Below are 15,489 nucleotides of genomic sequence, written 5' to 3'. Positions count from 1 at the left end.
GGTTGACCTTCGAACATTTTCTTGGTTACCATACTCTGTCCTTCACTCTCAGGCCTGTAGTGATAAATTCATGTCTCGTCACCAGTAATGATTCTATTCCTACATGACTGTGCCCTAGTGCACAAAGCAAGTACTTTGATGAGCTCATTTTGGAAAAACATTGGACATTGTTGGGTCATCTTCATCCTCGCAGATCAGAATGTCGAATTTCAACAACCTCTAGTTCCATACTGTATTTCATTTTGGCATACAAACATGGCCGTCTGAACTACAGCTCCCATCTGTCATGTTTCAGCTCTCTGATTTAAGACACTTGATTCCAATCATCGCCTGCACCATATAAACAGACAGAAAACCTTTCTTCAGATGCATCAAGCCTTTTTTTTCTCTTATTGCACGTTTCTTTTTTTTTTCTTTTTTCTTTTATAAAATCTGATTTTTACAACTGTGAAACACACACACCTAACGAAAAGGCACACAGTAGATAAGACATGCAGTAGATGCAGATTAGTGTATAAGCAGCTTGTCATTTGGTTATGTAGGTCATGAAACTAATCGTGTGTTTTAAATCGTGTGAGAGTGACTCACATTCGCACACATCCAGGCACCCACACACTTGTGTAATCATGTTATATGTAGACAGATATGGCTAAGTGTACAAATACAACTCAAACTGTTCATACACACACACACACACACACACACACACACACACAAACTTACTGGCCACATGTGTTTGAATGAACTAGTTTTTACAAAAATGTGACCTGTTACTGAAATCCCTAAATTTCAGTATTTTGAGTAATTATGATTTTGTTTGCTCAGGTAAGGTAAAATTACCTTCATGCTCAGTAGAGTGTTACTTTATTGTTTACTTTATAACCTAATACACATCTCTTTAAGAGGTACCATGCACAAAAAAGGAAAAAGGGAAAAAAAAATGTTGCAGTCAGTTTATGAGTTAACATGTGGGTGTGTGGTGACTCACATCACAAAAAATAACAAATAATTAATTCAATAATAATAATAATAATAATAATGATCAAATTTGTTTTATATATATATAAACTCGAAAACTTTTAAATATTATGCACATTTATTTTAGTAATGCCACATAAAAGTGAAACTACTATATTAGATAGACGTATTACATTACACATTACATACTTAAAAGTTAAAAGTAAAAAACAAATACTAAATAATAAGGGTTTTTTTTTCGTTTTATATAGAATGGTACCCAAATCATAGAATATTTTTTATTCCATTATATATTTTTTCACAGATCTCATTGTCAAGATTTTGCAACAAAACACAAAAGGAATCAAACCAGATGAGCTTCACAAGGTGCGTGTCTTTGTGTGGATGTATACTGTATACTGTACATTATATAATAATGCTTTTTTTGCTCTGTCTAATTTTCACTTTCACTTTTCATTGCCACCTTTTTAAAATTGTGGAACAACAGCCTGAGAACATTGTCCTTACGCTACAGGTAACAACTTTACTTGCTATCACCTTCTTATTCGAACTCATTTCTACATTGATTTCTGTCATTACCTTTAATTCCATCCTGCAATTTCATCTTTTAATTGATCTTTCAATTTCAACTTTTACCTTAATGGCCATATATTTTTCTTCTTTGAAACAAGTTTTGTGTAAGTCTTAGACATCTTCAAAAACATATCTGTTAATGTTATAGCTGAGATCCTGCGTTTCTGGTTTCACGCGCTGCCTCAGCGTGTATAGCTTTAAATTAATGCCCCCTTGGCGTAAGTGCATCTTCCTAGCCAATCAGAACACTGGAGCCATCAACTTCTATGTTAAGTATTTCCCCCATTTTAGGCTTTTCCTACTCACATTTCTAACAAGCAAAATGAAATATAAGAGGACTCATTCTTGGTAAAGTCCACATTATTCATTCATTCTTTTTAATAACACATATCCTGTTTAGGGTTCATTCCCCCTTTGCTGGAGCCTATCCCACAAGTCTTTGATCACAAGACGGGGTACACCATGGAAATGTTGCCAAACCATTGCATATCAGAAATGCACACACACCCACACATTCATTCATGCACTACAGGCAGTTTGAAAACACCAATATTTATGCCTTTATGAGAGGAAACTGGGGTACCCACAGGAAACCCACTAAGCACGGGGAGAGAACATTCACACAGACCCGATGCAGGAATCAAACCCTCAACCCAGGTGTGCAATAAGGGGAAAACTTAGTTTGCTTACTTAAGCCCCAACCTATGCAAAAAAGGGAAATGGAGAAACACCATGGAATGTTTTTTGTTCTCGTGTGTTAAAAGGGAATTTTGCATAAAAGGTCCCCTTTAAAATATCATTACTATAGTATGTTTTTATTTTAACTTGTTCAAAGAGCTAATATTTAAACTAATAAAACAACTCACCCAGCTTGTTCAAGATTGCATTGTTTAAAACTGAGATGGGCATATTATTATTTATCAGCAAGAAAAAAATACAGTGGTGTGAAAAACTATTTGCCCCCTTCCTGATTTCATATTCTTTTGCATGTTTGTCACACTTAAATGTTTCTGCTCATCAAAAACCGTTAACTATTAGTCAAAGATAACATAATTGAACACAAAATGCAGTTTTTAAATGAAGGTTTACGTTATTAAGGGAGAAAAACTACAAATCTACATGGCCCTGTGTGAAAAAGTGATTGCCCCCCTTGTTAAAAACTTAACTGTGGTTTATCACACTTGAGTTCAATTTCTGTAGTCACCCCCAGGCCTGATTACTGCCACACCTGTTTCAATCAAGAAATCACTTAAATAGGAGCCACCTGACACAGAGAAGTAGACCAAAAGCACCTCAAAAGCTAGACATCATGCCAAGATCCAAAGAAAATCTGGAACAAATGAGAACAAAAGTAATTGAGGTTTATCAGTCTGGTAAAGGTTATAAAGCCATTTCTAAAGCTTTGGGACTCCAGCGAACCACAGTGAGAGCCATTATCCACAAATGGCAAAAACATGGAACAGTGGTGAACCTTCCCAGGAGTGGCCGGCCGACCAAAATTACCCCAAGAGCACAGAGACAACTCATCCGAGAGGCCACAAAAGACCCCAGGACAACATCTAAAGAACTGCAGGCCTCACTTCACGACTCCAGCATAAGAAAGAGACTGGGCAAAAATGGCCTGCATGGCAGATTTCCAAGGCGCAAACCACTTTTAAGCAAAAAGAACATTAAGGCTCGTCTCAATTTTGCTAAAAAACATCTCAATGATTGCCAAGACTTTTGGGAAAATACCTTGTGGACCGACGAGACAAAAGTTGAACTTTTTGTAAAATGGGTGTCCCGTTACATCTGGCATAAAAGTAACACAGCATTTCAGAAAAAGAACATCATACCAACAGTAAAATATGGTGGTGGTGGTAGTGTGATGGTCTGGGGTTGTTTTGCTGCTTTAGGACCTGGAAGGCTTGCTGTGATAGATGGAACCATGAATTCTACTGTCTACCAAAAAATCCTGAAGGAGAATGTCCGGCCATCTGTTCGTCAACTCAAGCTGAAGCGATCTTGGGTGCTGCAGCAGGACAATGACCCAAAACACACCAGCAAATCCACCTCTGAATGGCTGAAGAAAAACAAAATGAAGACTTTGGAGTGGCCTAGTCAAAGTCCTGACCTGAATCCTATTGAGATGTTGTGGCATGACCTTAAAAAGGCGGTTCATGCTAGAAAACCCTCAAATAAAGCTGAATTACAACAATTCTAAAAAGACAAGTGGGCCAAAATTCCTCCAGAGCGCTGTAAAAGACTCGTTGCAAGTTATCGCAAACGCTTGATTGCAGTTATTGCTGCTAAGGGTGGCCCAACCAGTTATTAGGTTCAGGGGGCAATTACTTTTTCACACAGGGCCATGTAGGTTTGGATTTTTTTTCTCCCTAAATAATAAAAACCATCATTTAAAAACTGCATTTTGTGTTTACTTGTGTTATCTTTGACTAATAGTTAAATGTGTTTGATGATCAGAAACATTTTGTGTGACAAACATGCGAAAGGATAAGAAATCAGGAAGGGGGCAAATAGTTTTTCACACCACTGTATATTTTATACTATTAATATAATGTATATTACAGTACAATATTACATGGATGATCTTAAAAGTTTTAATTGCATCGCTTAATAACTAACTGATGATATTGACTCAGTTCATTTGCTGACTTGAGGACTTACATAAAGTATGATATCATCTTGTTTTGCAAAGAGCCAACATGACTCATATTTTTCACGTGTATTTTCTCTCCGAAGGCCATTTATTATGAGATCGGCTTCATCGTTTTGGCAACGCTGGGTGTTGTGTTTGTGCTCCTGATGCCACTGGTGGGTTTATTTTTTTGCCTGTGTCGGTGCTGTGAGAACTGCGGAGGCGAGATGCACCAAAGGCACCGCAAGAATGCTGACTGCCAACGTGGCTTCTATACGTTCCTGCTCATCACCTCATCGGTGTTCATCGCGTACGTATACAAACCTCCCATGGAATATGTTTATCACATCCCAATACTGAAAGGCATTTCTTTTTGTTACTTTATATAGCAGCAAAACTGACTGATTTCGTATACTGTTGTGACCCGTCTGGCGGGTGTGTTGACACTGGTGTGCACTAGGAGATGCTTTTCTGCTCGCCATTGTTGTAAAGAGTACTCAGGTTTTTAGTCTGACTCCAACCACCATTCATATACACATTCACTAGTCACATACATAGACAGCCGGACATCTCACTTAAGCTGTTTTATAAGCTATTGCTAGCACTGCTACAGTATGTAATCTCCACATCTAGGACCACATACGCAAGTGACTCACATCTGATCTAAATAACATCAGATTTGTCCATTCAAACAGTCACAAAAAATCAGATCTGTGTAATAAGATGCTTTTTACGCATATAAACTCTTCTATTCTTTCTCACTTTATTGTGTGTAGAAATGACAGTGTGTAGAAATGTGTTTTTGTGTGTAGAAATGTGCTGGTTTTTAATCATATGAATATGACTTTTTGTGGACATTAAAAAGATGACTAGACAAGGACGCCTCTTCTGAACTTACACGTTACATCTGAGCAGTTGAGGATTGAGGGCTTTGCTCAATGGGCCGACAGTGGTAACTTGTTGGTCGTGGGGTTTGAACCTTGGGAATCTTTGAACCTTGAATCAATTGAATTCACTACTGACATCTTTAGAGGAAAAATAATACTGCACAGTGCTGCTATAATTTAATTACAGTTAAAAAAAGGCATAGATTACAACTCTTGAAGTGTTTTGGGCCCCTTTGTAAACGCCATTTACTCAATTAACAAATGAAGCTTCAATAAATCTATATAAAAAGACTGTACAAAAATGTATTTCACATTTCTTAATTAAATCCAGTGAAAGAGGAAAACCTTTATTTTAACCTATAAAATAATAATAATAATAATAATCTTATGTACACCAATAATAATAATATATATGTACACCAATAATATTACAATATAAACATTATTATGTTAACATTACCATTATACCACGTGGCCATGACTCCATAAGACCTTTGGGGTTGTGCTGTGTTGTCTGGTAATGGGATGTCTAAGGCCTTTGGATGCTGTGGGTTGTGGTATGGGCTCTCCAGCATATACAATGAACACTTGATCAGATTGTGATCTTGAGAGATTGGAGGCAGAGTCGTTGCATTTGGGCTTTGGTAGGTTATAGTGTATCGGGTCTGCTGGTGCCTTTTTATCGTTCAATTCAATTCAATTTTATTTGCATAGCGCTTTTAACAATTTTCATTGCCGCAAAGCAGCTTTACACAGTCAAAAGAATTATTTAAGTTTGTATGAAATGTGAACGTGTATAAATAAAAATGGTCAGAAAGTCCCTGATGAGCAAGCCAAGGGCGACAGTGGCAAGGAAAAACTCCCTGAGATGGTAATAGGAAGAAACCTTGAAAGGAACCGGACTCAACAGGGAGCCCATCCTCATCTGGGTGATAATGAATAGCAGGGATTGCTCTGCATTCATACTGTGTGTCAGTTCAGCTATAACAGTTGATGTTAATTGATGTTAATATGGAGTCCAGGTAGTTATTGGAGGCTCAGGTAACCTCGTAGGAAATTCCAGTTCTAAACTATCAAGCAACTGCAGCCAAGTCCTCAGAGAAACATCTGTCAACATCATTAGAGGCCAGAACCGTCTTTATGGTAGAGTGAAACCTTCCCCAGACACCAGACGCATCCCAAAGAGACACACGGGGCATCCATGTGATGAGATCTCCAACCAAAAGCGGGGCACCAGGATGGGTCAGACAGGTCTGGAGGGCAGAGGGAGACAGGATCACTGGCAGCTCAGAGACAACATGAGGGCTCCCTGAGATGTAAAGCAAACAATCACTTCACCGTCAACAAACCTGAGTGATCAATGAGAGTGGGGAGGACAGCATCTAAACATACCAGTTCACCATAATACTCTACGTCCATGAGTCCCCCAGATCTCCTCTTTTACCCAAGACAAATCTATTTACAAAAATGCTTAATTAAATAAATAGGTTTTTAACCTAGACTTAAACACTGAGACTGTCTCTGAGTCCCGAACACTATTTGGACCTTAATTGTCTTTTCTGTGGAATCGAACCGGACAGCCTTGATGAGCAAGGTTATGGTGTTAATGTTAGGGCTAATTAGTGTATAAAAAGTAGCTTATAATATATATTTACTCTCTAATGTAGTAAAGTAGAAATGTAAAGTAATGAAATTAGAAACAAAAGCATATACCTCAAAACTCTTTGAATATATCTACTTAGTTACATTTTAAAGGGGTCATACAGGCCTACATGCACTTTTTTAAGCTGTTTGGACTGAACTGTGTGTTAGGAGAGTGCGTACACAACCACCCTACGATGATAAAGAGCCGCCCAGTGGTTTTCTTTTCATTTATTACAGTAACATCTCCCTTCTGAAATCAGGCCAATCGCAAATGCCTGTCGATGTGACGCCACACCACAAGAGGCCGCTCCTACACTAGTTGATTGACACTGGTGTTTTAGCCCCGCCCCGAGTGAGAAGAAGCTGTCGGCCATTGTTTTTTGCCGCTGGAGCAAAATGGCGCCTAAGCGAGTGTTGTGTACAGTTGTTGGGTGTAATAGCGAACACAGCAGTCGTCATTCACTACCTAGGGTTAGTGACCTAGGGTACCTACCTAGGGTTAGGTATCTGAGGCACTGAGGACGCAGTGGCTGAATTTAGTTTTTAAAGCTTTAAAGCCGATTTACCTAAATGCGTTCATGTTTGCGATAATCATTTTTCACCAGACTGCTTTATAAACGCGGGTCAATATAAAGCAGGTTTTGCTAGGAAGCTGCTCCTAAAAATGGATCTGTACTAACGCTTCGTGTTCCTGCTTCATCTTCACCAGGCTCAGTGAGTGTAATTTATTTTACTATGACTCTTTGCAGATCGCCTTTTCTAATAATCACGATAAATGCGGAGTGTAAGTTAACTTACACTCTCATAGAACATGGTTATGGCTTCTTCTCTGTGTACATCCATCTCTATATAATCCCTAATCGCCCGTTTATAATAAACAATGCATTGAGGTGATTGTCTAGTTGCAAACTGTGTACGTAGTCGGAAAACTATATTATGCTTACCTTTGTAACGTTAGATGGTTTATAACGATGTCTGTCGAAGATTAAGAAGTCATGTAAACACATCAGTAAACACATCGCGTCCATATCTCTCTCGGTAAGTTTCTCCGCTTTGGTTGTTGTTGCTCGCGACAGCGTAACAGCCCGTTAATTCATGCCCATGCAGTGATGAGGAAGACAAATCGAGTCGATGCATGTCCATTCTTTTAATTTCTGCGTTGTCAGGCGATATTACAAACTTCCGCGTAGGTTCCGGACTTAAATCAAACCAAAAACGACTAAAGAAAACAGGCTCGGGCTCCATAATCCAGCGTTTTCCAGTTTGGACTGCATTACCCACAAAGCACTGCGTTGTGGGCAATGCTTTGTGGGTAATGCAGTCCAAAGCAGAGGTCATGAGCATTTAAATTAGCATGTACTGAAACAGGTTGCTGAGAACAGAGCCAGGTAAAAGTAGTGTTTTTTTTTTTACACAATCCTTTTGAATTTTTAATTAACGTATAATACAAACTTTTCATTAGGACCCTAAAGATCATATTAACATTTAATGAAAAATGGGATGTGTAGGACCTTTAAAATAATTGAAATATTTTATTTATTCTGATACATTTAACGAAAACCTACATTTGATAATATTCTGCATTAATAATAAATGCAAATAGTCGCAATATTATAGTTGCTTTCAAAATATTGCGAAAGGCTGTAAATATTAATTTATTGCAACAATTTCCCATCTGTCAAACCTCAAAGTAAAGAACATCGTATTTCTGAGATATGTCATTAGTTTAAAGTCATGTTTTTAAGCAATTATCATAAAAATTTGAACAGTCGATATACACATATGCTAATCCATGCATCCACCAAAAAAAAAAAAAAAAAAAATTAACCTTAAGCTAGCTAGCTCTGGTTAAGTAGCTTTTAGCTTGCTAATGTGCTGCAAATCATCTGAATTTATGCAGAAAATCAGAATGATCATACTGCTATTTTATAAAGAATAAAAAGATTTAGTCGTTATATGTGGACATAATCATATTTTACACCAATATGGTTTTTATATTAATACTTTAGTCTGTCTTTGTATTCTGGTGATTCTGGTGGACATTCATACTGACAGATGACGTTTCCTGGACAAGTTTTCAACGGTGTGTCATATGACTATATTTGGGACAAACGGCGTCAATGACGGGCCGACCTCTCAAATCGACGTTTAATGACAACCCGGGAAATTTGCTTGGAAATTTGGAGGAAATGTCACGGTTGTGCTGCAGACAAAGCAGTGTAACTCAAATACAACTGTCTCATTAGGAAAGAAGCTCGAGAGTAAACCTGCAGTGGTTTAGAATATCTCTCTCTCTCTCACTCTCTGTCTTTTTTTTTTCTCATACACACACACACACACACACACACACTTTTGCAGCACTCACAAAAGCACAAGTTTCTTTTTCACCCTATGAGTGTGTGTAGCAGTTATGTGACATCGATAGCCCTTATTTTCTCCTCCGCTTTCTTTCTCTGCTCTCCATCTCTCACTTTTCCTCTTTTTTCTTTCCTGCACTGTGCTGACAGCAGCCTTCACTCCACAATGAGCGTTTGTGAAGCGTAGACAAGCGTAAGCCCTGTCTGCATTGTGTGTGTATGGGAGTGTGTGTACAGAGAGGGGAAATAAATATTCAGAATATTCATTATACTTTCAGTACAGTCAGATTACCCACACTGATATTCAGTCTAACAATGAGAGTGAGAAATTCCTTTTATGTTAAAAACATTTCAGCCCCAATATGGTTCTGTTTATTTTTGCTTTGTTAGGAAAAATGGATCTTGGAAAATCCACACACTCACTTAATAGCAGCTTGCATTGACATTTCTATATCTAATGATTGTTTATTCCGGATCAGATCAAAGTTCATGAAAATCATATTGTTCACCATGTCCAATGATGATGTTGCTACCTCTACTGTAGTAATGATTTGGGTTTTGCTGGAATTGTAACTTAATGAAGCAAATAAAGTGATACTGTATGTCCTAGTGCGGTATATATTATTCCTATTTCTTCTTCATCTTCTTCTTTTTATGATGATGAGTATATCTCTCACTATCCAGTCATATCTAAATCTGATGGGTTTTACACCACAGGATCTAAAAGGCTTGCCATAGATTCAGTGGGTTCTTTCGAATAAAAAAAAAAAAAGCCTCAATAACCACCTACTTCCATTTATGATAATTAACATAATATTCAAAACCTACTGAACAAGCCGTAAGACTTTTCTGTTATGTTCATGGTTTTGGTGATCAATCTACTCAGGAGTGTGTGAAACGCTTAAGAAGTTTGACATTTGTTGACATCATGACCAGAACACACCAATCAATTCCACTGAGGCAGAGCCTACAGTACTTCAGTGGCTTCTACAGGACACGATTCTGAGGTCACAACCAAAATTTAGGGTATTAAAATCAGTGTTTCTCAGGATTCTCATGATGCATTAAGCCGAAGTTCAGCCAGATTTTCTCAATTGGGTCAATTGGGTTTGCTATCCAATTATAAAACATGCATATCATTTATAAGATAAGTTGCACTGTGAAATAGTATTTATTATTATTAACATTTTCTAATGGACTTTTGGACTGTTTAGCTTTAGCTATAGAAATTTGTAATAAATATTATAAGGCTACTTTCACTACTTTCACTGGTCCTAAGTCTTTAAATTGTTAATGTCAAGGAAAAAGGGTACCTCAATAACTATCAAAAACTTGTTGATATATTTAATAATATGGTTGTCATACCTTTATCAATCCAAAGGAGGTAGAAACTAATCAGCTCATACAGATCAAAGTTGTGACTGCTTACATAATTGCCACATAAAACATGAAAGGTCTAGTAGGTTGTGCTCTCAAGTCACTCAAACTGGCCACTTTGGGGCAATGTTCACAATTTTCACACAAAATCAAGTATATCTCTAAAAAGAGTTAACGATAAAATTTCTTTAAAAGGGGCATTGTTGACCCGCCACTACAGTCTGTTTAACAACAGAGCAAATGTCATTTATTTATTTATTTTTTGCTTGACCTATGATTGTTTGTCCTAGAATGACCCCAGGTATTTACCAAGTTAGTGACAAATGACAGAATGTTTCCTTCTTGCAAGACAGATTTGTCGTTTAGAATTCAATTTACCCGCATTGTTTTCGAGATTTAGTGAAGCTGGGTATTTTTAGAGCTGCGAGACACAGGCAGACACTAAATTTTGATTTTAATTTTTGACCATTGCATTACATATAGCCTTAATTCTTATAGATTTTAAAGTATTGTGGCGTTTTTATCGCCTGAAAGGATGGTGGAGAGACGAGCGAGCTTATATTGCTGCCCAATGCAAATGGCTGGGAGTATTTTATTTAAGCACACAATCTCACAACACGAACACATGAGACGGCTTAAAAGAAGAACACCCTATCACCCATACCCTGGCTGAAGCCACTAAACCAAACACCTTTCCCCAACACGGTGAACACATAAACAGTCCCTCCCGCAAAGCGTGATGTTTATTACCCGAAACCCCGCCCACGCCACAGTATTTAAAATTGCTACGTATTAAACAATCAATCAAATGCTTTGTAACCTGTGTTACACAGGATTGTTGAAATGTTTTCTGCCATTCTTCTGCTCTACATTCCAGTCCAGTTGGTAAGCAGTGTTACACCAACTGCCAATAAACTCAAAAGACGGAGAAGCGATACTCTCACAAAGCGCGAGAATGTAAGGAAGATGTTTGTATTTTACCACAAATGCTGTGGTATAACTTTAAGGAATTCATCAATTTTAGACTAACTTTTGCAAGTTTACCTAAATCCTTTAAAAAGTGTGACTCGATTCTGATTCTGACCTAGCTTTGGCACAATTAATTGAAATGACTAATATAAGATTGTTTAAATTGTGTAATAGATTAAGTGACTTAATCACACAGCTCTAGTCATATTTGACCCACAGGACAGTGGAGTATTATTATAATGAATATAACAGACTAGCAACATACATAAATGACATTTATGAATATTTGCATAATATATCACTCACTTACTCATCGTCTATACAGCTTTATCCTGTATTTAGGGTTGCATGGACCTGCAGCCTGGACAGGGTGCCAATCCATATACACATACACACACGCTCATTCACACGCTCCGGGCAATTTGGGAACGCCAATGAGCCTAACATACATGCCTTTGGGAGGAAACCGGAGTACCCGGAGGAAACCCACCAAGCACGGGGAGAACATGGAAACTCCATGCACACAAAGACGGGACTCGAACCGGGACCGTGGAGGTGCAGTGCTAACACTGCAGTATATTTTTGCAAACTCATCTAAGGGTTCGTCAAATGCTGCCAATGTCTAATATTAACTAATTAGCAGAAACTATTTGAGATTTGCAAGCAACATTTTGCTAACACAGTTAAAACTGAATTGTAACTGGTTACAGTATACACAGTGGATCCATAAAAGACTTGGGAACTTTTAAGGTGTGCAAGGTTTGGCATATGAATATCAACAGAGGGGTAAAATTAATTTCCCATAAAATAAATTGAGCTTGGTTGTGCTGAAATTTGACTTTAAGACAGTTATATTTACTTTATGAAATCTTTACTGTTTTATATACAGTACTGTAACTTGGCATGAATTGTGCCATGCATTGGTGAAGGTGCTTCGTCTCTGATAAGTAGTAGATTTACTGCCCCTGTGTGCTTAGTGGCTGCTATTGCAAGACATGTATGTGTACATTTGGTAGAATGTACATTGTAGATGACAATTACTGAGACTAGCCTGTCTGGTACCTACAATGTGATAGGTGTGATATAAGTGTCCAGGGGAGACTGCTGAAAAAAATTAAATATACACTATATAGCACATGGCAATTACAGTATGTCATACATCATATTGAACACATGTGGAAATATAACACAGTCTTAACTCTGTGTATGTTTCAGAGTGGGTGTACTGGTTGCCTACGCTGGAAACCACAACATCACATACCAGATCAAAAATACCAAACAACTCGTCCGCTCCAACATACAAGACCTGAAATCCCTGGCCAGTTATACGCCGATGGTAACACACATCACTGAATTAAATAATCAGTTAAATAAAGTGTCTATATCTATACACAAAGATACATTTTTATTGTGTACATTTACAGCAAATCGACTATCTGACTGCACAATACACAACAGCCAAAAATAAAGTTCTCTCCGATCTAGACAGTGAGTAGTCTCTTTCTTATAAATATTTTTTAGTGTATGTCTCTTTGCTACTTTATATTATATTTGTCTGTCGTCATTAATTGTGTGCATTTTTTTTTTTTTTATGGTGTGTGTGTGTTTTTGTCATTGTGATCGTGACTAGACATTGGGCCGTTGTTGGGTAGGCAGATACACAACCAGATGGACAGAGACGTGATGCCAGCTTTAGACAACGTACTCCGCATGGCAGCCGGTAAGACACACACACATCCACACACAAACACAAGCAGATTTAAATAACAATTTAACACTTTAAACTGTCAGCGAATCCTATATATATATATACAGTGAGGGGTCTACAATTTTCAGCATAGGTGCATTTCCACTGTGAGAGACAGAATCTAAAAAGAAAAATCCAGTAAATCACATTGTATGATTTTTGAACAATTTATTTGTGAATTACTGTGTCAAATAAGTATTTGATCACTTGCTTATCAGCCAGATTTCTGACCCTCAGTCCAGCTACACTCTGCTCATGATTCTAAATTAGTAACACCTGTCTGAGGTCGTTAGCTGTCATAAAGACACCTGTGCACCCCACAATCAGCCAAAGTCTAAAAAGATACATGGGGTATCAATGATGCTAAGAATGGTGAAGAATCAGCCCAGAACTGCACAGGAGGAGCTGGTCAATGCCGTGAAGAGAGCTGGGACCATCGTTTCCAAGGCTACCATCAGTAATGCACTAAGACGTCATGGTTTAAAGTCTTGCATCGCACGGAAGGTTCCCCTGCTTAAGTCAGCCCATGTCCAGGCACGTCTAAAGTTTGCCAGGGAACATCTGGATGATCCAGGATGTCATGGGAGAAAGTCCTGTGGTCAGATGAGACCAAAGTAGAACTTTTTGGTCTTAACTCCATTCGCCGTGTTTGGAGGAAGAAGAATGATGAGTATCATCCCAATAATACCATACCTACAGTGAAGCATGGGGCTGGAAGCATCATGCTCGGGGGTGTTTTTCTGCACAGGGGACAGGACGACTGCACTGTATTAAGGAGAGGATGAACATGGCCATGTATTGTGACATATTGGGCAAAAACCTGCTTCCCTCAGTCAGAGCATTAAAGATGGGTCATGGCTGGGTCTTCCAACATGACAATGACCCAAAGCACACAGCCAGGAAAACCAAGGAGTGGCTCCGTAAGAAGCATATCAAGGTTCTAGAGTGGCCTAGCCAGTCTCCAGACCTAAATCCAATAGAAAATCATTGGAGGGAGCTGAAACTCGGTGTTGCTCAACGACTGCCCCGAAACCTGACAGATCTAGGGAAGATCTGTTTGGAGGAGTAGTGGGCCAAAATCCCTCCTGCAGTGTGTGCAAACCTGTGAAGAACTACAGGAATCATTTGATCTCTGTAATTGTTAACAAAGGCTTCTGTACCAAATATAAAAATTTTATGACTCAAGTGATCAAATACTTATTTGACACAGTAATTCATAAATAAATTGTTGCATGTAGAAATGCACCTATGCTGAAAATTGTAGACTCCTCCATGATTTCTAAGTAAGAGAACTTGCAAAATCACAGGGTGATCAAATACTTATTGACCTCACTGTATATGTTAAATGAAAAGTTGATGTAACTTTACAAGAATCATGTACGGCAGCACTGTTGCTTAGGGGGTCGCACCGTGTCATTTCACCTCCAGGGTCGATGGTTTGATACTCTGGTACTTCGGTTTCTTTCTACAGTCCAGAGACTTGCAGATTAGACTAACTTACTGTATGGTTCCACATTCCCTGTAATTTGTGAGCATGTGTGTCCTGCAATGGTAGGGTTTACCCCGCCGTGTCCCCTGTGTCCCCCGGGGTAGGCTCCAGGCTGTCCATGACCCTGTACATGATAAGCTGTATATTAAATGAGCGAGCGAGTGAGAGGAGCCTCTGCACACCAACTACTTTATCCAGTTATACAATCAGCCATCATGTGGCAGCAGGGCAGTACAGAAAATCTTGCAAATACAGCTCAAGTGCTTAAAGAGTGACTACTTAAAAGCTATCTAAGGCTACAGTAACTGGACTGATCAAGGCCTTTCAAACTGGACAGATCAAGACTAGAAAAAAAGTCTGGTGATGTTTTTGGTTTTTTTCCCCACCAAAGCTCTTGACTTGTATTTGTATGATTTTATACCCAGTGCTGCTCCCACATGGGTACCTGATTGGACAGTTCCATGATTGAGTGGATTTACAACAGCGTTCACGGGAGAGAGCTTACGAATTACTGGTTTGTTTAAATTACAGAGGATCATGGTGGTGCAATTTGGCATAATATTTATTGTTGGATATTTCTTTCATGTGATCTTTCAGGTAATCAGTGCCCCAGTGGAAAAATAAGTACTGTCTTACACAGACATAAACATAGCATTAATTGTACTCTCTTTCTTTCTCCCGCTCTCTCTCACTCTCCCTGTGATTTTATTGTAAAGTCAAAGTGGAAAATGCTATTAAAGGTAACTGATCAAACCATGAATGTAGAACGTGTTGAAGTTACTTGTGTGTGATGTTGGTGTTGGTCTACTCTAGTCTGTGTTGTGTTCGTTCTT

At 38.4% G+C, this 15,489-nt stretch overlaps 1 protein-coding gene across 3 annotated transcripts in view; it reads left to right on the top strand.

Annotated features, from left to right (window-relative positions):
- Positions 1-15,489, top strand: part of prom1b (prominin 1 b) — a 48,627-nt gene that overhangs the window by 7,574 nt on the left and 25,564 nt on the right. For all 3 annotated transcript variants that reach the window (XM_053480311.1, XM_053480313.1, XM_053480312.1), the window contains exons 2-8: positions 1,283-1,344; positions 1,466-1,492; positions 4,291-4,496; positions 12,636-12,756; positions 12,845-12,908; positions 13,051-13,140; positions 15,373-15,396. In XM_053480311.1, coding sequence (XP_053336286.1) covers positions 1,283-1,344; positions 1,466-1,492; positions 4,291-4,496; positions 12,636-12,756; positions 12,845-12,908; positions 13,051-13,140; positions 15,373-15,396 — 594 coding nt within the window. The remainder of the gene's footprint in view (positions 1-1,282; positions 1,345-1,465; positions 1,493-4,290; positions 4,497-12,635; positions 12,757-12,844; positions 12,909-13,050; positions 13,141-15,372; positions 15,397-15,489) is intronic.

This window comes from Clarias gariepinus, chromosome 20, assembly GCF_024256425.1.
Source record: "Clarias gariepinus isolate MV-2021 ecotype Netherlands chromosome 20, CGAR_prim_01v2, whole genome shotgun sequence".
Classification (NCBI taxonomy): domain Eukaryota; kingdom Metazoa; phylum Chordata; class Actinopteri; order Siluriformes; family Clariidae; genus Clarias; species Clarias gariepinus.
This window is presented reverse-complemented; position numbering and strand designations above follow the sequence as displayed.